The sequence below is a fragment of the Bombina bombina genome, chromosome 5 (genome assembly GCF_027579735.1).
Source record: "Bombina bombina isolate aBomBom1 chromosome 5, aBomBom1.pri, whole genome shotgun sequence".
NCBI lineage: Eukaryota > Metazoa > Chordata > Amphibia > Anura > Bombinatoridae > Bombina > Bombina bombina.
The window spans coordinates 497,441,549-497,468,753 of record NC_069503.1 but is presented as its reverse complement, the minus strand read 5'-3'; the positions used below and the strand labels follow the sequence as shown (position 1 = coordinate 497,468,753).

Here is a 27,205-nt window from a genome sequence, read left to right as displayed (position 1 = left end):
TTGCGTGATAGATCTAACGAAAAAAACAGTTGATCTAACCTGATCTAACGTATATCTATCAAAATCAATAACATTTGGTCCAGATTTCAGTTGAGGGGGGCTAACCCGGGGATCACCCCTCCCCCGCACACAAACTAGGATTGTGAATACCACCGCTTGCGTGATAGATCTAATGAAAAAAACTGTTGATCTAACCTGATCTAACGTATATCTATCAAAATCAATCAAATTTGGTCCAGATTTCAGTTGAGGGGGGGCTAACCCGGGGATCACCCCTCCCCCGCACACAAACTAGGATTGTGAATACCGCCGCTTGCATGATAGATCTAACGAAAAAAACAGTTGATCTAACCTGATCTAACGTATATCTATCAAAATCAATCAAATTTTGTCCAGATTTCAGTTGAGGGGGGGGCTAGCCCCCCTCATTAAAAATGCAATATCTCAGTAATTAGACTAGATCTAACAAAACTTTTGGCTGATCAAACCTGATCTAACGTGGAGCTATCATAATCAATAACATTTTGTCCAAATTTTTGTTGAGGGGGGGCTGGCTACGGGTTAGCCCCCCCTGAAAAAGATTGTTAATATTTCATATTTTAGAGTAGATCTAACGAAAAAAACAGTTGATCTAACCTGATCTAACAAAGATCTAACACATGGAATGATAATTTGTTAAAATTTTGAATATGGGGGGGCTAACTCGGGTGAGGTCAATATTTGCACAATAACAGAAGGTACCATGCAGCAAGTTAATAAAAAAAATATCTCTGCTGGTTGTTTACAAATTGTGTGCATCAGTAAATAATAGGGATACTGAGGCTACAATTTATCAAAGAAAAATTTAAACATTTTGCATATTTTCTGTCCCAAAAAACAGCATGAATTACATTGCACATTTATGAAAAAAAGGCTTTGCGCTAGAAAAGGGACAGAAAATTATAGGAGAGTACGTTTTTAACATAGTATCACTAATGGTGCATATTTCGTATAAGAATGCCTTCAACTTGTATGACGTTAATGGATATTGCCATTTGTGTGACTAACCAATCTAAAATCAAAATGATTTATGAATGATAATAGGCTCTCTTTTGTTCCGTCCACAAAAGTATTGTTTCTTGCTCGCTCTGGTTGGTTGGGTGGGTGGCGAGACTGATTTAAGGCAGTTAAGTTGTTCTTTCTGACAATTCTACGCTAGTACTTTACGGCATGTACAATGGAAAATGTATTATTTGGACCATGCTGCATATGGGAGAGGGCAAAGGGGTTCCCACTTCCCATTGGGACCTAGACTGCCAGCACTCAAGCTCTACCATTGCCAGGAATGCTGAAACTTCCAGCTTGATACTGGTTCTTCTCAGTCCTCATGTAGCGAGGTACTGGGTTTGAATTGGCCTTTATTTTTTTTCATGGCATCTGACCACTGTGTTAAAATATGTACTGTAGCATATTAAAGAATATATTGATTCCCCTGCCACACCAGAAGGCTGGTATAGCATGAACGCCTATTTTTATCAAACTGCTGGGATTTAAAATATTATAGGAGCTCATGTGGCACGCAGAACATAGGAACATTTTCTATAATCTGTCAGTTATCTCCCTCTATGGGAACAAGTGCTGTGCATATGCAGTTCTTCCTGCAGATGTAAGTGCCAGTTATGTTGTGTGATGTCACTTGCACTCAGTGTGCCTGTTTTAGTGGGAAAATATGTGCTTTGTTCTTGCTTATATGTAGGAAGATATTTTTACTAGGGAACTTAGTGCTATAGCGACTGATGGGGTGTGGAAAGTTAGATCATTCTGTGTGTTTTGATATTTTATCTAGAGTCTATATACCATGCATGAAACTAGAGTCCCAGTGGTTCTCAACCAGTGACCTCAAGGTCCGGTAAATTTTAAGTCGGACATGTCCAGGGCCCGGTATATATATATACACTAATGCAAGATAAGGAACCAGCACTCAATATCCAAGAGAGCCTCCGGGGTGCACTTTTAATCAGAATAATATTCACAACAGCAAAGAAGGCACTCTCAGTTGTTCACAAATTCATTTATTTGTTAAGGTAAACATTTTCGGCGTCTCCCCTGTCCTCAGACCTCAGTGGTCTGAGGACGGGGGAGACCCCGAAAACGTTTACCTTAACAAATAAATGAATTTGTGAACAACGGAGAGTGCCTTCTTTGCTGGTGTGAATATATATATATATATATATATATATATATATATACATATACTGTGTGTGTGTGTATATGTATATATATATATATATATATATATATATATATATATATATATATATATATATATATATATATATATATATATATATATATATATATATATATATATATATATATATATATATATATATATAGTAAGCAGCAGGGATTTGCCCTATCAGTAACTAAGCAGTTCAGTGGGGGCCCTGGAGTGTGGGGGGTCCTGCCGAGGGTCTGTCGCTGTGAGGTCTGGCCCTGGAGGTTTGGGACCCTTTCTTTGGCCCTTAATGTTGGGGGTCCTGGCTCTGGAGGTTGATGGGTCTGTTGGGATTAGGACAGAGAGGCTACCATGTTCATTTGCATAAATTTGAATACATTTGGGTCAGTGTTTTTTCAGTTTCCCTGGGGCCTTGATTGGTCTCAGTCTGCCCCTGGTGTGCAGTAGGGTAAGAGTGTGCAGTGGTGGCATGACAGGTCAGGGCCCACCAGCAGGGCTATCACGGCCCGGTACTGGGCCACGGCCCGGCTGTTGAGAAACCAGGAACTAGACAGTTTAGGGACATGAAGAAATTTGAAATATGTAGTGAAAACATGAAAACATTTTTTGTTGTGTATTTCAGACAGAGCATAGAATTTTAAATAAAGTTTCCAATTTACTTCTGTTATTAAATTTGTTCCCATGGAATTCTTTGTTAAATAAACACCTAGGTAGGTGTCTGCAGCACTACATGGTAGAAAATACTGCTGGAGACACATGCATGCACCTGTGCTTAAAGGGACATACAAACCAAAATGTTTCTTTCATGATTCAGAGAGAGCATATAATTTAAACAACTTTCCAATTTACTTCTATTGTCTAATTTGCTTAGTCCTCTTGATATCCTTTTTTGAAAATCATACCTAGATAGGCGCAGGAGCTGGGAGCTAGCTAGTGATTGGTAGCTGCACATATGTTTTTTTTTTTTGTTTGTTTTTTTTTCCATTGGCTTACTGGTGTGTTCAGATAGATTACAGTAGTATATTGCTGCTCCTTCAATTAAGGATATTAATAGAATGAAGCAAAATTGCTTATAGAAGTAAATTGGAAAGTTGTTTAAAAATGTATGCTCTCTCTGAATCATAAAAGAAAAATTGGGTCTCATGTCCCTTTAACTCCCTGCTTTTTCATCAAAAGATAGCAAGAGAACAAATAAAAATTGATAACAGAAGTAATTAGAAAGTTGTTTAAAATTGCATGCTCTATTTGAATCATTAAAAAAAATCTATTTAAATATCCCTTTAAGTGATATAAGATAAATAAATGAGAATTTTCAAATAGGTTTGTAAAACATTAATATACTGATCAATATAAAATATTTTAAAACCTTGATTTTGTATGTAGTATCTTCAGCTAAGTATTTAAAGGAACAGTCTGCACCTTGGTCATCTTAAAGTCTTACCTTAGATTAAGCTGCAAATATCCTGCACCTTTTCTATATCATGCAGCAGGGATGGTAAAAAAAAGTTATTTTAAAATTAAAATTGTTTCTGGCCACATTGAAATGGCTGCCAAGCTCAGCCCTCTGATGAAATCATGATCTGGGCTGCATATGGCATCCAATCACAAAAGGCTCACTAGTAGGATTCAACAGACTGTCAATGCTATTCAGCAGAGTGCCTAGATGCAGCCCAGATTGTGATGTCATCAGTGGGCTGAGCTTACAGCCATTAAAAGTTGCCAGAAACAATATTCATTATAAAATAACTTTTTTACTGTTACTGCGTCATGATATAGATAGAGCGCAGGAGGATATTTGCAGCTTAATCTAAGGCAATACTTTAAGATGACTAAGGTGTAGACTGTCCTTTTATTTGCTGATTTAAACTCTGTGTTTCTTTAGTACTGGAATAGTAGATGGAATGTAGGTGTAATTTATTTGAATATTGCGTTATCAACTCTCTGACTCAGTAGATCTCCTATACAAATAAAATATTACTCTATTATAAGGGCATTACAATTATTGGTAATTGGTTACTGAATTTAAGGTGTTTTTCAAAATGAGTTAATGTGTACTAATACACTGTAAACCATAGAACAGTTGCAGCTTTAAAGCTAATAAAAGAAAAACAACATTGTACATTTTTAAGAGCAGTGCTTTATAGGTTCTTTATTTTTATTTCCTTCTATTTCAGATCTGTACTCGGCTCCATTCCAGGTAAGTACATTTGTTTCTGAATAATCACACTAAAACTTTTAAACTATTATGAGGGTAAAAAAGCAATAAGAATAAGTGGACTTTGCTTCTGCATGTTGTCACAGCTTGCTATAAGAATCTAGGCAATATAAAAGGCTAACATTTGTTAAAGGGATTGAAAGATCAAAACTGAATTGTGCATGGGTGCATTTCAATTTAAAATAGAAGCATTTCTGCAACATACTCTCATAAACAACAATGCTTCTAGTAAAAGTTATTACTGCTTTTCTGCAGCATACGTACATATCCTTTGAGGGCCTGTGCACAAGTATTCAAATACCACACCTTCTCAGAGAGCTGGCAGTGGTGTGTATTGCTTCTGAAGATGACATTCGTGTCATACAAGCTGCTGCCGACTCTCTGAGGTGTGGTGTTTGAATGCTGGTGCACAGGCCCTCACAGGATATGTGCGCGTATGCCACTGAAAAACAGTATTATCTTTTACTAGAAGCATTTTTGCTAAATGAATTGTGAGTTTAAAGGGACAGTAAAGTAAACTTTCATGGTTCTAAATAGAGCATGCAGTTTTAAACAACTTATTTGTACCAAGTGTTTAACCCTTTGGCTGCTAAGCTATTTCCCACCTGGGTGCTATGCTAGTTTTGAGCTTTTTGTCTCCTCTTTTGCTTTCTAAACATGTGAGTTGGAAAGCCTTTGCGATTGGCACGGATTGTGCTGCACACAACAGTGCCCTTGCTATAAATAATGGCACACCAGTATAAAAGTTATCCACATATACATGTAACCTAACCTTTATTAAATATTGGGTGGAGTAAGTCCCACATTATTTTTTCACTGGCAGCAAGGGAAGACGGACAGTTAAGGGGTGCTTGAACAGAATCCTTGCCAGTGTATACACTAAAACGATAGGTATATTCACTAGAGCTCTCACACAGCTTAATACAGCTTGATCCCATAGCGAGCTCTCTTAGAAGGAATGTATTGTTTAAAAACAATACGTCCCTTATATAAGATCAAGGATTCATCGACCAATATGTTTTGGTCTGGAGTATAGCACTCTTGAAATCTTGCCAATAAATGGTTAACAGGCCTTATTTTGAACAATCAGTCATGTTCTGGGTTGTCCCATGGCAGAGGATTTGCATTATTATTATAATGCAAAAACTTGAGCAGTAACATATATCTGTCCCTGCTCATTGTAGCAGGGAAGATAGGGGTCATCTGAGTAGACTGCTTTGACCAATATGAGGCTATGCTTGGCTTTTGCACAATCCCCATTAGCAGAGTGAGGCCCCAGAATTTCCTCATCTCTTGCAAATTGGTCGCAGTCCACTGATGTGCTCTAGCAAGGCGGCTCAATTCTGCATCAGTATTTTGAAAAATAAATTCTAAGAACTTATCATCCACAAGCAACTGAAAGTAGTTGATGGGTTCAAAATGTGCAGTGCCCACCAAGAGGCCAGAATTGCTAGTAAATTAAGGCAACACTGGCTGAACCATATTAGAGGAGGTCCAGTTGTAGCTTGGAACAGGCCTGCTTGCACCTGGGAATGGAACATGTCTCATGCCTATGACTCCCACAGTATGCTGTGTGGCCACTGCAGATATTGTTGCAACATCCCCCATGCCCATGACTCCCACAGTATGCTTTGTGGCCACTGCAGATGTTGTTACCATCTCTCTGTCACGGGAACTGACTGCTCCGAACTGTCTGCGGCCACGCCGTGGCTCAGTTAGTTAATCTGTCTTACTTGAAATGTCACTATATGATGACAGCCCAAGGAAAAAGTCACTGTCAGAATCTTCTGCAGCAGATGTGTCACCAGAGAAGGAATCAGAGTCTGAGTTCATAAGAATCTACTGCTTCTTCAGCACTCATTAGACGCTTGGCCATAATTCTCTTTACAAAAATAAAGATATTTTCAAAGAAATTATGCTGCTAGAAATAAAATATATACATTTTACTGCAAACAAATAAGCTTTTTGTAGCAAAAATTAAAGGATTTTAGACTATGGGGATTGCTGAGCAAAGATGATGTTTACTCACCTAACACACAGGCCAATAGACTGATAATAAAAATATTATTAGTTTTTCATAAAAAACATCACTCTACCATCGGTAATTTGAAACCACATGATCTAAGTGATCATGGCATTACAAATATAATTTGGATAAATAAAAAAAGCGCTCAACCTCGGAACGAACAATAGCATAATAGCTTGCTCTATGGCTAGTTACCACCCAAGAAGCAGCCTCTTTTTGCTCAACATGTGCCTTTCACAGAGAATAACTTTCCTGAAGCATATCAGTCTGATCCTGACTTCACAGCGATTACCTTTCCAACGGTGGGTTTGGGGGGTCTGTAGCTGCTTAGATGCCTGAGATACAGGCTTCTAAGCAGCATGCTGGCATCTTCATATTATTGATAATTGTCAGTTATCAATAAAATTGCGCGGTGACGTCATCACGTCATTGCGTGTGACGTGATTGTGCGAAACTTCAAGCCCCGGCGATGCCTGTCACTATACAGGCCAGATCGCCGGTGTGGGAGTAGGTGGGAGCCCCCAGATTGCCCTCAAGGCGGGTGAGTGCTAGCGATGGCTCTGAGCCGTCATTAGCACCTGACTGGGACAATTTGCGACGGCTCAGAGCCATCGTTGGCACTCAAGGGGTTAAAGGGACATGAAGCCCATTGTTTTTCTTTCATGATTCGTATAGAGCATGCAGTTTTAAATAGCTTTTTAATTTTATTAAATTTTTTTTTAAATTTGCTTTATTCTTTTGGTATCCTTTGTTGAAGGAGCAGCACTACTTTACTAGGAGCTAGCTTAACACACCTGGTGAGCTAATGACAAGAGGCTTATATGTGCAGCCACCAATCAGCAGCTAAATCCTAGTAGTGCATTACTGATCCTGAGCCTATCTAGGTATGCTTTTCAGAGAACTATGTCAAGAAAACAAAGCAAATTTAGATTATAGAAGGAAAAGTTGTCTAAAATTGTGTGCTCTATCTGAATCGTGAAAGAGGAAAAAAATGTGTTTTATAGAGCACAGTATTTTGTTACCCCCCCCCCCCCCTTAAGACTGATTTGTTTAAATATGTGGAAAGCTTTTGTCACCTATAACCAGACTACATTTATTTTTGTTATGCAGATGACAAGAAAGACAAAAAGAAGCCCAAAGAAAAAATATGCCCATTCTGTTATCAACTATTGATGCCTGGTATTTATAAAGTAAGGCTTAAACCAAAAAAGAAAATAACACCACAAATTGAGCGCCTTCTGAGGAAAGAAGCAAAGAGCCACAGACTTAACTACAAGCAGACAAAACTTCTGAGGAAATATAAACTCGCACGGAGTGTACTGGTAAGCTTTATGGTTGTGGTATATCAGGATAGGCAGGACATTTCTTTGTAAGTTACTGGCTTATGGTGGGGAAATAAAAGCTGAGGTCTGAGCTGAGACCAGGCCTGCATCTCTAGTGAGTCCATCTGGCCTTGCAGTCAGTAGTGGCACCTGTACATTTTTTGCAACGGCTGCAATGCTATTTATTATTCCTGAGGGTTTTTTTTTTTTGTTAATATTTATTATGTACATTTTTAAACTGCAAAAATGTAACACTTGTTTTTATTGTGCAAGGTACAGCTTTCAGAAACCTGGCAACGTCGGTTATCTGTGAAAGCAGATTTGCTCATTCTAAGATGGTGGTGCCCAGTATAAAGATGCAGAGCTTCTGTAATGTTTTAAAATAAGAGAACGTATTTATAGAAAGCTGCAGGTTCAGGAGGAAAAACAATAGCATGATGAGTTGTATCCCTGCTACTATATTTGTACCCAGTAGTTTAATATCCCTTTAAAAGTTGATATTAAAGGGACAATAAACACTAAATAAATGCTAGATAAACTAATTGCATTTGCATTACAAGAAGAGATTAGTCTGAATTTTAAAATTATATTTGGACAGTCTTCCCTTTCAAATAAGGGGTTACATGTCCCTCTAGGATGTTTGCGATTGCAGTAAAAAAGGAGGTTACCTGTATCCCCATTAATCAGGCAGTTCTTTTTTTATTTTATTTTTTTTAAATGTTTGAACTAGAGAAAAAGGGAAGAAACCCTATTTCAAATGAGGAGTCACTAATACACCTATGATGCAGGCAGTAAGCACCCGCCACACTGGACAGGCATGCGTTGTCACCACTACGTTTAATTACGATTATCCTAATTTTGTGAAGGAATAATCTAGCTTTTATTAAAGACACAGAGACAAATATTTTGCTATATCTTTCTTTTACTGATCAATGCAGCCTTTAAAAGTTCATAACCTATAACATCAATAAATACAGAAATGTTAAATAGCAGAGAAAAAGTTGTTGTTTTTTTAAAATTTAAACCCTATGACCAGTAGAACAAAGAAGAAACTGGCCAATAAGAATTACAAGTGACAATCACCAACTGTCCAATACAAAATATAATGTCCTCTTTCTTCTATAAAGGTAAGACGAGTCCACGGATTCATCCTTTACTTGTGGGATATTATCCTTCCCTACAGGAAGTGGCAAAGAGCACCACAGCAGAGCTGTCTATATAGCTCCTCCCTTAGCTCCACCCCCCAGTCATTCTCTTTGCCTACTCTAAGTACTAGGAAGGGTAAAGTGAAAGAGGTGATAAAATATTAGTTTTTAATTTCTTCAAGCAAGAGTTAATTTTAAATGGTACCGGTGTGTACTATTTACTCTCAGGCAGCAGATGGATGAAGACTGCTGCCTGGAGGATGATGATCTTAGCATTTGAAACTAAGGCCCATTGCTGTTCCCACAGAGGCTGAGGAGTACAGGAAACTTCAGTGTGAGGAACAGTTTCATGCTATGCAGCAATGAGGTATGTTCAGTCATATTTTTCTGGAGAGACTGTGTATTTCAGAAAGGCTGACATTATACCCAGGAGGGTAAGGGTAAGCAGTAATCCTAGAGCTAAAAGAAGGGCATTACTTAGCTTGCATATGGGGCCAATTACAGATATGGTTGACACTGAATGGCAAATGTTTGGGAGCAAACGTTTTTTGATTTGGGAGTGCTTTAACATTTTTGTGGGCAATAAACGTTTTGGGCAACTTTATTAAGGGCACACATGGCTTAACTTTTGGGTCTTAGAACCCACATGGCTAGTTATAACCGCTCTGGTGCGGTTCTGTAAGGCTATGGAGACATCGAGTGAGATGGGCGGGGCCTATTTTCGCGCCTCAGATGTGCAGTTAGTTTTGTCAGCAAGCAGCAAGCTCTAACTCCTGAGGGCCCTGGTGTATGTTTTGGGCCAAATCAAAGCTTTTACCCCACACTTTCCATCCCTGAGGGCAGGTAGGGCCACAGCAGGGCTGTGGCAAGGTGCTGAGAGAGTTTTTTTTCCGGATCTGGGCCTATTTTCGATTTGGTTTGGAAATTAAGGGGTTAATTGTTAAAATTTTTTGTGGTGCAATCTTAACTACCTATAGTGTGTCTATATACAACATTTTGAAAAATTTGGTGCATGTTTAGGCTGTTTTGCAGAACGTGTATGCGTTTTTTTTTTCTCTTAAAGGCGCAGTACCGTTTTTTAAGATTATTTTTTTCACTAAATAAAGTGTTTTCATGCTTGTTTGTAGTCATTACTATCCTGTTCAACATGTCTGACATTGAGGAAAGTCAATGTTCAATATGTTTAGAAGCCATTGTGGAACCTCCACTTAGAATGTGTCCCTCATGCACTGAAAGTTCAATAAATTGTAAAGAACATATTTTAGCTACTAAAAGTATGTCGCAGGATGATTCTCATTCAGAAGAGAATCAGGTTATGCCATCTAATTCTCCCCAAGTGTCACAAACGTTAACGCCCGCACAAGCGACGCCAAGTACTTCTAGTGCGTCTAATTCTTTCACCCTGCAAGATATGGCCACAGTTATGAATACTACCCTCACAGAGGTTTTATCTAAGCTGCCTGGGTTGCAGGGGAATCGCAGCAGGTCTGGTGTGAGAACAAACGCTGAGCCCTTTGACGCTTTATTAGCCATATCCGATGTACCCTCACAATGTTCTGAAGTGAGGGAGTTGCTGGCTGAGGGAGAGATTTCTGACTTAGGAAATATGTTCCCTCAGACAGATTCAGATATGACGGCTTTTAAATTTAAACTAGAACACCTCCGCTTATTGCTCAGGGAGGTTTTAGCGACTCTGGATGATTATGACTCTATTGTAGTTCCAGAGAAATTGTGTAAAATGGACAGATTCCTAGAGGTTCCTGCCTACACTGATGTTTTTCCGGTCCCTAAGAGGATTTCGGAAATTGCTACTAAGGAGTGGGATAGACCAGGTATTCCGTTCGCTCCCCCTCCTACTTTTAAGAAAATGTTTCCCATATCAGATGCCGTGCGGGACTCGTGGCAGACGGTCCCTAAGGTGGAGGGAGCTATTTCTACCCTGGCTAAGCGTACAACTATACCTATTGAGGACAGTTGTGCTTTCAAAGATCCTATGGATAAAAAATTAGAGGGTCTCCTGAAGAAAATATTTGTTCATCAAGGTTTTCTTCTCCAACCTATAGTGTGCATTGTTCCTGTAACTACTGCAGCGTCCTTTTGGTTCGAGGCTCTTCAGGTTGAGACTCCATTAGAGGATATTCTGGATAGAATTAGGGCTCTCAAGCTAGCTAATTCTTTCATTACAGATGCCGCTTTTCAATTGGCTAAATTAGCGGCAAAGAATTCAGGTTTTGCCATTTTAGCGCGTAGAGCGTTATGGCTTAAGTCCTGGTCTGCTGTTGTGTCATCAAAAGCTAAGCTTTTAGCCATTCCTTTCAAGGGTAAGGCTCTATTCGGGCCTGAACTGAAAGAGATCATTTCAGACATCACTGGAGGGAAAGGCCATGCCCTTCCTCAGGATAAGACGAATAAGATGAGGACCAAACAAAATCATTTTCGTTCCTTTCGAAACTTCAAAGGTGGTCCCTCTTCCCCTGCCGCAAAGCAAGAGAGGAATCTTTCTCTATCCAAGTCAGTCTGGAGACCTAACTAGACTTGGAACAAGGGTAAACAGGCCAAGAAGCCCGCTGCTGCCACCAAGACAGCATGAAGGGGTAGCCCCCGATCCGGGACCGGATCTAGTAGGGGGCAGACTTTCTCTCTTCGCTCTGGCTTGGGCAAGAGACGTTCAGGACTCCTGGGCTTTAGAAATAGTAACCCAGGGGTATCTTCTAGATTTCAAAGATTCTCCCCCAAGGGGGAGATTCCATCTTTCTCAATTGTCTGTAAACCAGACAAAAAGAGAAGCGTTCTTACGCTGTGTAGAAGACCTATATTCCATGGGAGTGATCTGCCCAGTTCTGGAAACAGAACAGGGGCAAGGGTTCTACTCCAATCTGTTTGTGGTTCCCAAAAAAGAGGGAACTTTCAGACCAATTTTGGATCTCAAGATCCTAAACAAATTCCTCAGAGTCCCATTCTTCAAGATGGAGACTATTCGGACTATTTTGCCAATGATCCAGGAGGGTCAATATATGACCACCGTGGACTTAAAGGATGCGTATCTACACATTCCTATCCACAAAGATCATCACCAGTTCCTCAGGTTCTCCTTTCTGGACAAGCATTACCAGTTTGTGGCTCTTCCCTTCGGGTTGGCCACGGCTCCCAGAATTTTCACAAAGGTGCTAGGGTCCCTTCTGGCGGTTCTAAGGCCGCGGGGCATAGCAGTGGCGCCTTATCTGGTCGATATCTTATTCCAGGCGTCAACTTACCAACTAGCCAAGTCTCACATGGACATCGTGTTGGCTTTTCTAAGAACGTAAAAAAGAGTTCACTTATCCCTCTCACAGGATTTCCATTCCTGGGAACTCTGATAGATTCGGTGGACATGAAAAATTTTCTGACGGAGGTCAGGAAATCAAAGATTTTATCCATCTGCCGTACTCTTCATTCCATTCCTCGGCCGTCAGTGGCTCAGTGTATGGAGGTAATCGGTTTAATGGTAGCGGCAATGGACATAGTTCCGTTTGCTCGCTTGCGTCTCAGACCACTGCAACTTTGCATGCTCAAACAGTGGAATGGGGATTATGCAGATTTATCTCCTCAGATAAATCTGAACCAAGAGACCAGAAATTCTCTTCTTTGGTGGTTGTCACAGGATCATCTGTCCAAGGGAATGTGTTTCCGCAGACCAGCGTGGGTCATAGTGACGACGGACGCCAGCCTATTGGGCTGAGGTGCAGTCTGGGATTCCCTGAAAGCACAGGGTTTGTGGACTCGGGAGGGGACTCTCCTCCCAATAAATATTCTAGAACTGAGCGTCGGCCAGATTCCTAAGATTTCAGTCAGACAATATTATCAGGGGGGGGGGAACAAAGAGTTCTCTAGCGATGATGGAGGTTACCAAAATAATTTGATGGGCAGAAACTCACTCTTTCCATCTATCAGCGATCTATATCCCAGGAGTGGAGAACTGGGAAGTGGATTTTCTAAGTCAACAGACTTTTCATCCGGGGGAGTGGGAACTCCATCCGGAGGTGTTTGCACAATTGATTCAGCAGTGGGGCACATCAGAATTGGATCTGATGGCGTCTCGTCAGAATGCCAAACTTCCTCATTACGGGACCAGGTCAAGGGATCCTCAGGCAGTACTGATAGATGCTCTGGCAGTACCCTGGTCGTTCAACCTGGCGTATGTGTTTTCACCATTTCCTCTCCTTCCTCGTTTGATTGCCAGAATCAAACAGGAGAGAGCTTCAGTGATTTTGATAGCACCTGCGTGGCCACGCAGGACTTGGTATGCAGACCTGGTGGACATGTCATCTCTTCCACCATGGTCTCTGCCACTGAGACAGGACCTTCTGATTCAAGGTCAGTTCCAGCATCCAAATCTAGTTTCTCTGCGTCTGACTGCTTGGAGATTGAACGCTTGATCTTATCCAAGCGGGGGTTCTCTGAGTCGGTCATAGATACTTTGATTCAGGCTTGAAAACCTGTCACCAGGAAAATTTATCATAAGATATGGCGTAAATATCTTTATTGGTGCGAATCCAAAGGCTACTCATGGAGTAAGATCAGGATTCCTAGGATTTTGTCCTTTCTCCAAGAAGGATTGGAGAAGGGGCTATCAGCCAGTTCTTTAAAGGGACAGATATCTGCTTTATGAATTCTACTGCACAAACATCTGGCAGATGTTCCAGACGTTCAGTCGTTCTGTCAGGCTTTAGTTAGAATCAAGCCTGTGTTTAAACCTGTTGCTCCGCCATGGAGTTTGAATTTGGTCCTTAAAGTTCTTCAAGGGGTTCAGTTTGAACCTATGCATTCCATAGATATTAAGCTTCTATCTTGGAAAGTTCTGTTTTTAGTTGCTATCTCTTCGGGTCGAAGAGTTTCTGAACTATCTGCATTGCAATGCGACTCGCCTTATCTTGTTTTCCATGCTGATAAGGTGGTTCTGCGTACCAAACCTGGATTCCTTCCTAAGTTTGTTACTAATAAGAATATTAATCAGGAAATTGTTGTTCCTTCTCTGTGTCCTAATCCTTCCTCTAAGAAGGAGCGTCTATTGCACAACTTGAACGTGGTTTGTGCTTTAAAGTTTTACTTGCAAGCGACCAAAGATTTTCGTCAAACATCTTCTTTGTTTGTTGTCTATTCTGGAAAACGTAGAGGTCAAAAAGCTACGGCTACCTCTCTTGCCTTTTGGCTAAAAGCATCATCCGTTTGGCATACGAGACTGCTGGACAGCTGCCTCCTGAAAGAATTACAGCTCACTCTACTAGAGCGGTGGCTTCCACATGGGCTTTTAAAAACGATGCTTCTGTTGAACAGATTTGTAAGGCTGCGACTTGGTCTTCGCTTCATACCTTTTCCAAATTTTCCAAATTTGATACCTTTGCTTCTTCGGAGGCTGTTTTTGGGAGAAAAGTTCTTCAAGCAGTGGTGCCTTCTGTTTAACCATCTGTCTTGTCCCTCCCGTTCATCCGTGTCCTGTAGCTTTAGTATTGTATCCCACAAGTAAAGGATGAATCCGTGGACTCATCTTACCTTTATAGAAGAAAACTAAATTTATGCTTACCTGATAAATTGATAAATTTCTTCTATGGTAAGACGAGTCCACGGCCCGCCCTGTCATTTTAAGACAGATTATATTTTTTTGATTTAAACTCCGTCACCTCTGCACCTTGTAGTTTCTCCTTTTTCTTCCTGTACCTTCGGTCGAATGACTGGGGGGTGGAGCTAAGGGAGGAGCTATATAGAAAGCTCTGCTGTGGTGCTCTTTGCCACTTCCTGTAGGGAAGGATAATATCCCACAAGTAAAGGATGAATCCGTGGACTTGTCTTACCATAGAAGAAATCAATTTATCAGGTAAGCATAAATTTAGTTTTCTTGCCGATGCTGGAATAAAATCCAGAAAATAAGACTCAAAAACAGGAAAACAACTGTTGATGGTAGAAATTCATCCAAGCGAAGCCAAGAAGAAATTTTCTTTATCCAATTCGTAGAGGCTTTGAAAGATGACTGAAGATTGGAAGGAAGAAAACCTTCATTTCGTAAGATGTCTTCATTGATTTGGAGCTATAAGAAAAAATAAAGGTAAGTAACATCATATGGGAGGGTATAACAATAAGGGAGGGAAAATATTTGTCTTTGTGTCTTTAATAAAATCTAGATTATTTCTTCACAAAATTAGGGTAATCAGAATTTTTTTCCAATCAGAAACTTCATATTTTGCTAGTTTAAAGCTTATTAAGAAAATAAATGTAAGGAAGCGTGTTGAATGGGTTTGACATAAAACTTTAAAAATAGTTAGACGGTCAATCTGCAGCATTCAAAATGTGTTGGAGAGGCAGATTTAACAAATGCTTTAGAAGCCTCTGAACCTCTTACTGAATGAGCTGAAAAACCCATTTAACACATCTTGCAATAGTGGTAGAAGTAACAGGAGAGAAAGGAGAAACAAAAGAGATTTAATAATTCAGAGGAAGTCTAAAGGGTGAAGTTCTAGATTCATAGAAATAATGCATAAAAGGGTAGCAAGTTTAGCTGATAATTGTTTTAAGGACAAGTCATTAGAAGGCCATTTTTTAAAAAAGAGAAAAAATTAAATGTCACAAAATAAATTATATTTAGTAACTGGAGGGCGTTGAAGTCTGATTGCTTTTAATAATTTACAGATTAAAGGATATTGGCCTATAGGAGAGTTGTTAACCAAAGAGTGGTATGCAGAGATTGCTGAATGAGAAACATTAATAGAACGGTAAGCCAGACCGGAATCGAGAAGAGAGAAAATTAATCACTTGATTGACATTAGCTGAAAAGGGATCCAGGTCCCTTTGAAGACACCAGCTAGACCATTTAGACCATGCTGCACGGTAGCATTTTCTGGTAGCTGGTGCAATGGAATTTTGAATGAGGAGTTAAGCTCCTTCTGAAAGAGACAATAGGGTTCCCTGATATTGTCCAGGCCACAAGAGTTAGAGTTGGAGACATAATGAGATTGTGAAAGTTCCCGTCGGGGTCTGTAAGAAGATCTTGAGAATAAGGTAGAAGGAGAGGAGGAAAGTAAGACATTTCCAGAAGAGAAGGATACCAAGGCTGAGTTGGCCAAAGGGGGTGATTATCAGTACTGATAGTTGGTCCCTCAGAATTATCAAAATGGTTCTCGCAATCATAGAAAAAGGAGGGAAGGCATAGGCGCCTAGAAGGGGGGGGGGGGGGGCAATTCTGAAGGAAGGCATCTGTCGCTTTGGCCTCTGGATCTGGGCGCCAACTGAAATATGAGCGCAATTAGAAGTTCAATCGAGAGGCAAATAAATCTATAGAAAAAGGACCTCTCAAATTCTGAAGAGAAAAAAAAATTTGATTCAACTTCCAATGGCTCACATCTCTCAGAAAACGAGATTCCCAGTCCACTGAAGAGTTGAAAAGGCCTGGAATATATTCCGCTTTGATCGATATATTTTTGTCTAAGCAAAGGTGAATAAACTCCTTGGTGATGTTCGAAAGATCTCTGAATTTGGTACCTCCCAGGTGATTTAAGTAACAAACTGCAGATACGTTGTCCATACGAAGGAGAATGGATATTGGGGCAGAAATATTAGAAAATCTTTTGACTGCAAAGGAACCTGACAAAAGTTCCAGACAATTTATATATAGTTTCTTTTCCCCAAGAGACCATTTTCCTCTGGTGATACAAGGTCTGCAACGGGCACCCCAACCGGAACCGCTCGCATCTGATTCTATCACTAGATCTGGAGAACTCCCGAAGATGGCAGGAAAAATAGCCTGAATAGAGGATGAGAGTAACCCCAGTATTCTGGCTATTGACCTGATGGAGACTAGTTGTTTTGTTAATAATTTGGCTATTTCTTTTTTGATGCTCTTCAATTTTTTAATTGGAAGACTTGAGAGTTGAATTCAATGTATTTATATGGAAACCCAAAAAGATAAGGGAATTTGACGGAATTAGTAGCAATTTTTTCTTTTGTTGATTAAAAATTCCAAATTCCTATCATTCTCAACCAAGAAACTACTGGTTTCAGGAGTTTGGTAAATATCCAAGGTGCAGAGGAAAGGCCAAAAGGGAAGCCAGGTAAAACTCCAAAATTGGTCTTTCCAACTGAAGGTTAGATATTTCCAATGGGATTGATATATAGGAACAGTGAGGTAAGCGTCTGATAGGTCTAATTTTATTAACCAATCTATTAAAAATTCCCTGAGAAGGTGGATACCCTCCATTTTAAAATGATGATAAACAACAAGAGTTCAGAGTTTTTAAATTTATTACAGGACGAAACTGACCGTTTTTTCTTTTTTACTAGAAACAAATTGCTTAGAAAAAGGTCTGGAGAAAAGGGAACTTGAACTATGGCTTTTTTGTTTGCCAAATTGGTTATTTCTTTTTGAATGAGGTTCCTGTCTTGAATTGAAAAATAAATTGGATTTGGATAAGTAATTTGAAATGGAATAGAATTGAATTCTATGAGAACTCCTCGAACCGACTGAATCACCCCTTGATCTTGAGTGATAAGAGTCCAATTCTGGGAGAACCGAAGAAGTCTTCCACCAATTATATAAGGGGAAAAGGGGAAATTCCGAAATTTTGGATGATTTGGAAATGTTACCTTGTGGGAAACGGAATCTCCCTCTGGAGCATAAAAAATTCCTCTGATTCCAAGGACGGGATCTTGAAGGGAAGAACTGACTGGAAGAGTCTTGGAATGGTTGTTGATTTCTATAGTATGGTTGATAATTTTGTTATTATTATCAGACCATAGGTCTTCAGAATGAGCTACGGCCGGGAAAACGACCTCTACTTCTCCCGGCCCTGTCAGAGAAATTATTGCTCTGGAATATTTTCTTAAAAGAGGATTTTACTTTGCTAAGTGTAGTAAAGGTACTAGCGTATTTATTTAGGTCTTTTAAGAAAGAATCTCCAAAAAAGAGACCATCTTCATCAGAATGGAATTAGTGGCTGACTCAACCATTTTAACATCGATTTTTCTAAGAATATTTTTGCGTCTCTCAATGGTCAGACACATGTGTATTGCCAATTTAACATAAAATCCTATACACCCATTCTCTGACTGTGGCAGGATCAATGTGTTTGTTATCAGTGATTGCATTATCTAATAATTCTAATAACTTTGTTATGGGGCCAATAGAATCTAATAATTTATCTTGGAAAGATTTCCAAGATTTATCTAAACTTCTTTAAGCTTATAGCCAGGGTTACCAATAAACTTTAGTATTTTTGAGTCAATTTCTGGGGTTAAATTACTATATTTTTTTAGCAACAAAGGCCTAGGGCATTCAGCCTTCATTTTATTCCTTGATTTAGGTTTAAGAGGAACTCTAATATGATGTTCCACAAATTTTGTCATATCCAAATCTGGCCCCCATTCCGCTGATCTGGGGTGGTGTAGTGAGTCCGGATTAAACCAGATATTTCCAAGGGCATCTTTAAAAATAGGCTTATCTTTCTCTAAATGTTTTCATTTTTGTAAACATTTCCTTGGTTTCTTGTTTACAGGTGAACTCGAAAAATTAGAATATCATGCAAAAGTTCATTTATTTCACTAATGCAACTTAAAAGGTGAAACTAATATATGAGATAGATTCATTACATGCAAAGCAAGACAGTTCAAGCCATGATTTGTCATAATTGTGATGATTATGGCTTACAGCTCATGAAAACCCCAAATATTGTTAAAAGGTGCAATATTCTAGGCTCAAAGTGTCCAACTCTAATCAGCTAATTAAGCTATAAGCCCTGCAAAGGGTTCCTGAGCCTTTAAATGGTCTCTTAGTCTGGTTCAGTAGGAATCACAATCATGGGAAAGACTGCTGACCTGACAGTTGTGAAGAAAACCATCATTGACACCCTCCATAAGGAGTAAAAGCCTCAAAAGGTAATTACAAAAGAAGTTGGATGTTCCCAAAGTGCTGTATCAAAGCACATTAATAGAAAGTTATGTGGAAGGGAAAAGTGAGGAAGAAAAAGGTGCACAAGCAGCAGGGATGACCGCAGCCTGGAGAGGATTGTCAGGAAAAGGCCATTCAAAAGTGTTGCAGACTTTCACAAGGAGTGGACTGAGGCTGGAGTCAGTGCATCAAGAGCCACCACACACAGAGAGATCCTGGATATGGGCTTCAAATGTCGTATTCCTCTTGTCAAGCTACTCCTGAACAACAAACAACGTCAGAAGCGTCTTACCTGGGCTAAAGAAAAACAGACCTGGTCTGTTGCTCAGTGGTCCAAAGTCCTCTTTTCTGATGAAAGCAAATTTTGCATCTCATTTGGAAACCAAGGACCCAGAATATGGAGGAAGAATGGAGAGGCACACACTGCAAGATGCTTGAAGTTCAGTGTGAAGTTTCCATAGTCTGTGTTGATTTGGGGAGCCATGTCATCTGCTGGTGTTGGTCCACTGTGCTTCATTAAGTCCAGGGTCAACGCAGTCGTCTACTATTTCTATGGGGATGCTGACTTCATTTTCCAGCAGGACTTGGCACCTGCCCACACTGCCAAAAGCACCAAAACCTGGTTCAATGACCGTGGGATTACTGTGCTTGATTGGCCAGCAAACTCGCCTGACCTGAACCCCATAGAGAATCTATGGGGCATTGCCAAGAGAAAGAGGAGACATGAGACCGAACAATGCAGAAGAGCTGAAGGCCGCTATTGAAGTATCCCGATCTTCCTTAACAACTCAGCACTGCCACAGGCTGTTAGCTTCCATGCCACGTCGCATTGGGACAGTAATTGCTGCAAAAGGGTCCCAAACCAAGTACTGAGTACATACAGTATACATGCTTATACTTTTTAGAGTATACAATCCTTGTTTTATTGATTGCATGTAATATTCTAATTTTCTGAGATTGTGGATTTGGGGTTTTAATGAGCTGTAAGCCATAATCATCACAAGTATGACAAATCACGGCTTGAACTATCTTGCTTTGCATGTAATGAGTCTATCTCATATATTAGTTTCACCTTTTAAGTTGCATTAGTGAAATAAATGAACTTTTGCACAATATTCTAATTTTTCGAGTTTCACTTGTATAGGGGAATCATCAGATGAAACTGAATTATAATAATTATCTGAATCATTAGAAGACACAGAGTAGGAAGATAAGGAATCTTTAATCATAAATTGTTTAGGCTTAGAAACTCCTAATTTTGTCCTTTTTGGATTAAGGGTCTTTCTGGCAAATATTTTGCTTCCCCTGCCCGTGGGAAGGTGAGATTCAGATAATCTTTGTTTAGATTTGGAAATTCATTTTTTGCTAGCTTGTATAGCATTAGATGTATGTCTTCTTTTAACTGCTTTTTTAGAACTGGTAGTTCTATCTGCAAAAAGATCAGTTATTTTTGACATCCATTTAGACATGGATGAATCAATCGTGGATTGAACTTTGTTCTCATCAAGATCATTATTGACTGATTTTTGTGACATTTTATATAAATAAATGTTTTAAAATAGGTGTAGAGATAAAAATAAATAAATATGCAATACAATTTCTCTAAAAGGATATACTAAAATAATTAGATTGCAATATATGGAATATAAATATTTAAAGGGACAGTGAACACCAGAATTTTTGTTGTTTTAAAAGATAGATAATCCCTTAATTACCAATTCCCCAGTTTTGCATAACCAACAAAGTTATAATTATACACGTTTTACCTCTGTAATTACCTTGTATCTAAGCCTCAGTAGACTGCCTCCTTATTTCAGTTCTTTTGACAGACTTGCATTTTAGCCAATCGGAGCTAAATTCATGGTAAATTCACGTGCATGAGCTCAATGTTATCTATGTGAAACACGTGAACTAATGCTCTCTAGTGGTAAAAAACTATCAAAATGCATTTAGATTAGAGGCGGCCTTCAAGGTCTAAGAAATTGGCATATGAACCTCCTAGGTTTATCTTTCAACTAAGAATACCAAGAGAACAAAGCAAAATTGGTGATAAAAGTAAATTGAAAAGTTGTTTAAAATTACATGCCCTATTTGAAACATGAATGGTTTTTTTTTTTGGACTTGACTGTCCCTTTAAGTATAATAATATCTCAAAATGGCTACAAATTGCGATGTCTGAGGTAAGGATGGATGCGGATGAAGGCGGGAAAACAGGTGCTTGATGTCGCGAGACACTCCTACAAGATGGCGGCTGTCACGTGAGCAGACTAACAAGAAACAGAAAATGGAGGAGACAAATGCAGCAAAGATAACAGTGGTAAAGCGCAAGAGAAAAACAACAATAGCACATGTGAGGCTCAAGTTAAGTAACAAGGGGTAATAGAAAATAAAGTTATTGAAGAAACGAAAGGAAAATTAAAACGAAAAACAAAAGCTAATAAAAATGGTAAATCAAAGAAATGTACCTAAAAATATAACAATAAATGTAAAATAAAATGTAACTGAAAATACCATTTTAATATGATAAAACATAAGCATTGAAATTTTGTGTACTTATCTGTCAACAGCAGCAAAAGAAAGATGACGTTATATTTTGTATTGGACAGTTGGTGATTGTCACTTGTATCCTTATTGGTCAGTCTCTCATTTGCTCTACTGGTCATACTGTTTAAATTTAAAAAATTTAACTTTTTCTCTGTTATTTAAAATTTATGTATTTATTGATGTTCTCTATGTTATGAACTTTTAAAGGCTGCATTGATCAGTAAAAGAAGGAGAGAGCAAAATATGAAGTCTCTGTGTAATAAAATCAATATTTTACACACTTTTTAAATGTATCTTATCGGATGAACTAAGAGGCCAAAAGTCAGCAGGTCTTAGATTCGTTAAAAGCAAAAAGGAGCACGGATAGTATAAAAGTACAATTTTATTTTGTACACAGTGTCAATAGCGACGTGTTTCTCAGCTTAAAATCACAGCCTGATGAAACAGCTGTGATTATGAAGTTGCCGCTGTGTCCTACGGGCAACTGGGAAGGTCCCGTGCCGTTTGGTCTGGCACTCCGGTTGTGCCGCAACATCTGGTGAGAGGCTATTCAGTAGAGACTTTGGGTCTCCCTCTGTCACTTCTGTTCAAGATTGTACTGCTCTATGTGGCGCCTCTATTTCTCCCTTCTAGATCTCCTGCGAATCGATATCTGCTAAGAGAGCTGCCTTCCACCGTTCACGATTGCATCTCCTGTATGGTCCCGAGTGCAGCTCCTGTGAGGAATCTTCCATCCCCTTGTTGTATCTTAAATGTATCTAAATATTTACAGAGATATTTTATTTTACTCATGTAATGCAATATGGTGCAGTTTGACAAATTTAATTCTATTTTTCGGATTTTAAATTATTAATTTTTATTGTAAAGTATAAGTACAACATCCTAAAATTTGCTGTTTGCAAAGTTGAACTGATGCTAGTTTTGGAGCCATAAAGTGTGTGCTCCTAACACACAATACATAAAAGTTCAATTTAGACTTAATTTCCCTTTTAATTTTGAAGCAAACATTCTTTGAGATGCAAATGTCCTTTACAATACGGTGTAGATTTGTGTACCCTTTTAACTAAAAAGATAGATTTCAACATTTGCATGATGCAATCGCGATTTTTTTCCCCCCCAATTTTGAAATCGCAATATTCTAGACACTGCACACAAATCTTCCCTTTCCACCTCCTCGTGAAACCGCGCATGACTGTAAGGCCTTGTGCACTTTGGGAATTATTTACTTGTGAGACACAGCCATGTCCAAACGCCACCGGCGATGACTAGGCTGAGTGAGGACAAAGGGACAGTGGGAGGAGGTTATCGGGACTGGGGAGGCATGCTAGTATGTTGCTCTTTTTACCCTCTGAGTATTGGCTACCGGAGAGCATAGCACATATTTCTGTTGTGTGGTTAGTTTCATTGAGCCACTTTGAAAACTTATTCAAAGCAAAGTACCTCTCTCTGGCACCCAAAAGGCTATCTTTTATGTTCTTTTAATTTCAAATTATTTTGTCATTTAACCACATTTTGTGAAGTTAAAAACATCAATCCCATACTACATATATAATGTTGATAATCCACTAGTGGTAGTTATAAATGCTAAATCATTTAACCAGTGAATATTGCTAAAACTGAACTTTTCTTAATGTGATTGCTAGTATATATTTTTATTAAAATGTTTTTCTTCTGGGTGTGTGTGTGTGTGTAAAATATACACAATGTGCTTTAATTCACTGAATTTTTAAAGTAAATGTTAATTTATTTTTTTGAGCTGTGCGACTCCCCTGCCTCAAACAAGATTCTGTGTGTTAGACACTTTTCATTCTCATTGACCTTTAGTGGATAAGGGGTAGATTTTCAGATTTAAAATTTCATAAGCCTAACTCAAGTTTTTGAAGGTTCCTGAATAATTTGCCCCCTTAAAGGGACAGTAAAGTAATAATTAGACATACATGATTTAGACAGAGCATACCATTTTTAAACAACTGAATTTACTTCTATTATTTAATTTGCTTCCTTCTATTTGTTATCTTTTGCTGAAAGGTTTATCTAGAAAAGAACTTAGGTTCTAGCTGCTGATTGGTGGCAGTGTGTATGTGTATGCATATGTGTGTGTGTGTTTTTATATATATATATAAACAGACTTTCATTGGCTTACCCATGTGTTTAGTTAGAAACCAGTAGGGCACTGCTGCTCCTTCAACAAATGATACCAAGAGAATGAAGCAAATTTTATAATAGAAGTAAACTAGAAAGTTGTTTAAAATTGTATTTTCTACCTAAATCAGTTTTAAAGGTCCCCTATAGTGACCATTCAACTCTGTGTTTAACCCCCACAAAGGGTAAAACATATAGTAGAAGTACTACTTAGAAGCTGCAGAGAGCTACTAGTCCCAAGCAGATACGGCTAGTGAGCAATTCACAACCCAGCTGTGCGACTGCTGTTTGATTGTTCGCTGTGGCTGCTGAGCAGTACTTTGACTGTGTGTTTAACCCATGTAAATGGTTGCAGGTCGCTAGTAATATAATTACATGCACTAACACATTATAACATGTAACTTCCACGCCCTTTAGAGGTCCACAATAGACCTTAATTACAATAATTGTATAATCCCTACACAAAGTGCTCAAATCTCCCTTATTGTAAAAAATGCCCCCAGTCCAGTCACCAATATTATACTTATATATAGCTGGAAATTAAATATACAGGATTTTAATGTGCGTTGCCTAATAAGCACTGCGACAAGGACCTCCTTGAAATTGTGGATCTCATATAAAGCCCAAAAAAAACTTTAATGATTAAATCTCGATATGTTGCAAAGTCCATATGCAAATATAATTGTAGAATAATATAATTTGTAAGAAAAATATGTGGTTGAAAATCATTTGCAGTGAATAGTATCACCAGGTTCAGAGTTTCCTCTTTAGTGATAAAGGCCAGGCCTTTATGACAGCTGTCTTAATTTGTTGTTTGTTTGTGGGTTCGCCTTCAGTTTTGTCTTCAACTGGGTTGAGATTGGGTGACTGAATTGTCCATTCAAGAATATTCCACTTCTTTGCCTTGAGAAGCTCTTTGATTGCTTTTGCAGTATGTTTACAAGTTATATTTAAAAAATCGCAATTAAAATCACAATCGTGATATTTCATGGTCCATATATTTTTCCCATATCGCACAGCCCTAACGGCACCCATGACTAGAGGGAGGTGGGAAATAACTTCAATACTGTGCTTAGAAAATTCAGTGTTTAATGTCCCTTATTTTTATAAGGTGTTGAGAGTCCAGGAGACATTACACCTGGGATTCAACTCCTGGCCACTAGGAGCCAAGAGCGTTTAATCCATCCCAGCTCTCTGATATCTCACTATAATTATTGCATCCACATATTTATCTTATATGTTTATTTGCCTTCGAGGTTTGTCCTAATTTAAATGGAGCAGACTTAAGCTGTCCTCACTCTGTACAGATACTTTAGAAGGGAGATTCACAGATAATTTTATGTTCAATAAAATGTGTTTTGCAAACTTGTTCCTATTGGCAATGCTTGTTTGTGTCACATTTTGCGTACTAAGACCACTTTTGGATTCCTTTTTAAAGGGGCATGTCCACCCCTTTAAATGTCTCACAGGGAGATAACCTCTTCTTTTTCTCCAGATTTTTAAAGATTTTTCCTTCCTAAGATAGGGAGAGTAAACGGCTTCATTCCTTACTGTTGGGAAATACAACAACTGGCCACCAGGAGGAGGCAAAGACACCCCAGCCAAAGGCTTAAATATCCCTCCCACTTCCTCATTAACCCAATCATTCCTTGCCTTTCGTCACGTTAGGAGGTGGCAGAGAAGTAGTCATGTCAACCTCTCAGTGAGAGTATTGATGAAAGTTAGAGTCTGGAGAAGCAGGGAAAGTTTTTTTTTCTGCGAAACCATCAAGACTACTGCTAACAGCTCCTAAGCAATCCGTGTTGAGGAGTTTCACTGCCTGCTTTCGCTGACTCAAGTCCATGTCAGGAGCGCTGCTATAAGACTGTCACACTTGAGAGGCTGTGTTCTGTTCCACAGCATGGATCCTGGAGGTAAGATAATTTCAATTTTCACATAAAACGCTATATCAGGGTCACAGTGTGGCTCCTTTATACCTTGATAGTATCCAGGGTTAATATACTCTGAAGGGGGTTTATTGAAAAGTTGGGGTTAATTAATTATTGTATTAATTATTTACATTCTGCTTTGTGTGATTTTTCTTTTCCTGGGCTGATAGACTGTGTGTTTTTGGCTGGAACAAACCGGTTTCACTTTTAAGTTTCACTTTTGTTTTTGAAAGTGTTGCACATCTCCTATTACTTGCTGTACTTGTAATAACAAGGGAAGTACTGTCTTGCACTCCATGTGACCGCGTGTGGTCTATGTTCATTTTCTCCATTCCGGCTGAGACTTGAACCTGAGGAGAGCGTTTCTTCTTTTAACTGTCTGGGTCTAGGAGGTGAAGAGTACCCCAGCCATTGAGAGTATAAAGGTGCAGTTTTCTATAATAATAATAAAAAAAGGTTTTATGGGGTATAACCTGAGCTATGGAGGACTCTGACGTGTTAGAAGGTACTCCTTCTGTACTAAATCATACCTGTTTATATTGTGAGGAGGCCGTGGTTTTCCTGCCCACTCAATTATGTTCCAAATGCCTTAACACCGTTATAAAGTCTAAGAAGGGAGACAAGCCTGCTAAGGCTCTTAGTCCCTCTGAGCCGTCTAGATTACTACCCTTGCTACATTATCCACTCCACATGCCCCTAGTAGCACATCTAATCCTCCATCCGGAGTGGGCCTTCTTCCTGCGGACTTTGCCTCTCAGTTACAAATGGTGGTGTCTGCGTCCCTCAGTGCAATACCTCGCTCTAACAAACGCAAGAGAAAGGTTAAACATAACTCTCCTTGCCCGGAGTCAACTAAATATTTATCTGTTGATGAGTTAACCTTTGTAGCTTCAGAGGGTGAACTTTCTGGGTCGGAGTCCTTGGCGTCCTTTAGATTTAAAATTGAGCACTCGCGTTTTTTATTAAAGGAGGTTCCTTCTACGTTAGAGGTTCCAGAGGCTGCGCTGCCTGAAGAACCTATGATACCTAAATTAGACAGAGTTTATGAAGACAGGAAAGTTCCTCTGACTTTTCCTGTGCCGGTTAAGATGGCGAAAATTATTAAGAACAAATGGGAAAGAATTGGTTCTTCCTTTTCCCCCTCGTCTACTTTTAAAAGTTGTTCCTGGACTCTTAACTGAATTTGTGGGGCTCCATTCCTAAGGTGGATGGTGCTCTCTCTACACGTGCTAAACATACTACTATACCTTTTGAGGATAGTTCTTCGTTCAGAGAGCCGATGGATAAGAAAATGAAAACCTTTCTGAGAAAGATGTTTCAACATATGGGATTTTTGTTTCAACGGTTGCCGGAGTGGCTACCTACTGGTACAACTCTTTGTCAGAACTCATTGAGGTGGAGTCTCCCCTCGAGGATCTTAAAGACAGAATTAAAGCTCTGAGAATTGCTAATTCTTTTATCTGTTATGCGAACATGCAAATATTAGCCTAAATGCAAAGGCCTCTGGCTTTTGCAGTCCTAGCCCGCCAGGCGCTCTGGTTGAAGTCTTGGTCTGCAGATATGACTTCTAAGTCCAGACTCCTTTCTCTTTCCTTTAAGGGAAAGATTTTTATTTGGTCCAGGCCTGGACTCCATTATTTCTACGGTTACCGGAGGCAAGTGTGCCTTCCTACCGCAAGATAAGAAGAACAAGTCTAAGGGACGACAATCTTCTAATTTTCGTTCTGACAAATATCAACGACAACAATCCTTCTC

At 39.2% G+C, this 27,205-nt stretch overlaps 1 protein-coding gene across 3 annotated transcripts in view; it reads left to right on the top strand.

The window, feature by feature from the left end:
• The window catches only part of C5H18orf21 (chromosome 5 C18orf21 homolog), a 92,783-nt gene that overhangs the window by 6,596 nt on the left and 58,982 nt on the right, over positions 1-27,205 (top strand). Inside the window, exons 2-3 of one of the 3 annotated variants that reach the window (XM_053713046.1) lie at positions 4,393-4,415; positions 7,570-7,781. In XM_053713046.1, the coding sequence (XP_053569021.1) occupies positions 4,393-4,415; positions 7,570-7,781 (235 nt within the window). Of the gene's footprint in view, positions 1-4,392; positions 4,416-4,858; positions 4,925-7,569; positions 7,782-27,205 lie in introns of those variants that run through there. The other 2 variants (XM_053713048.1, XM_053713047.1) reach the window with 2 other exon arrangements.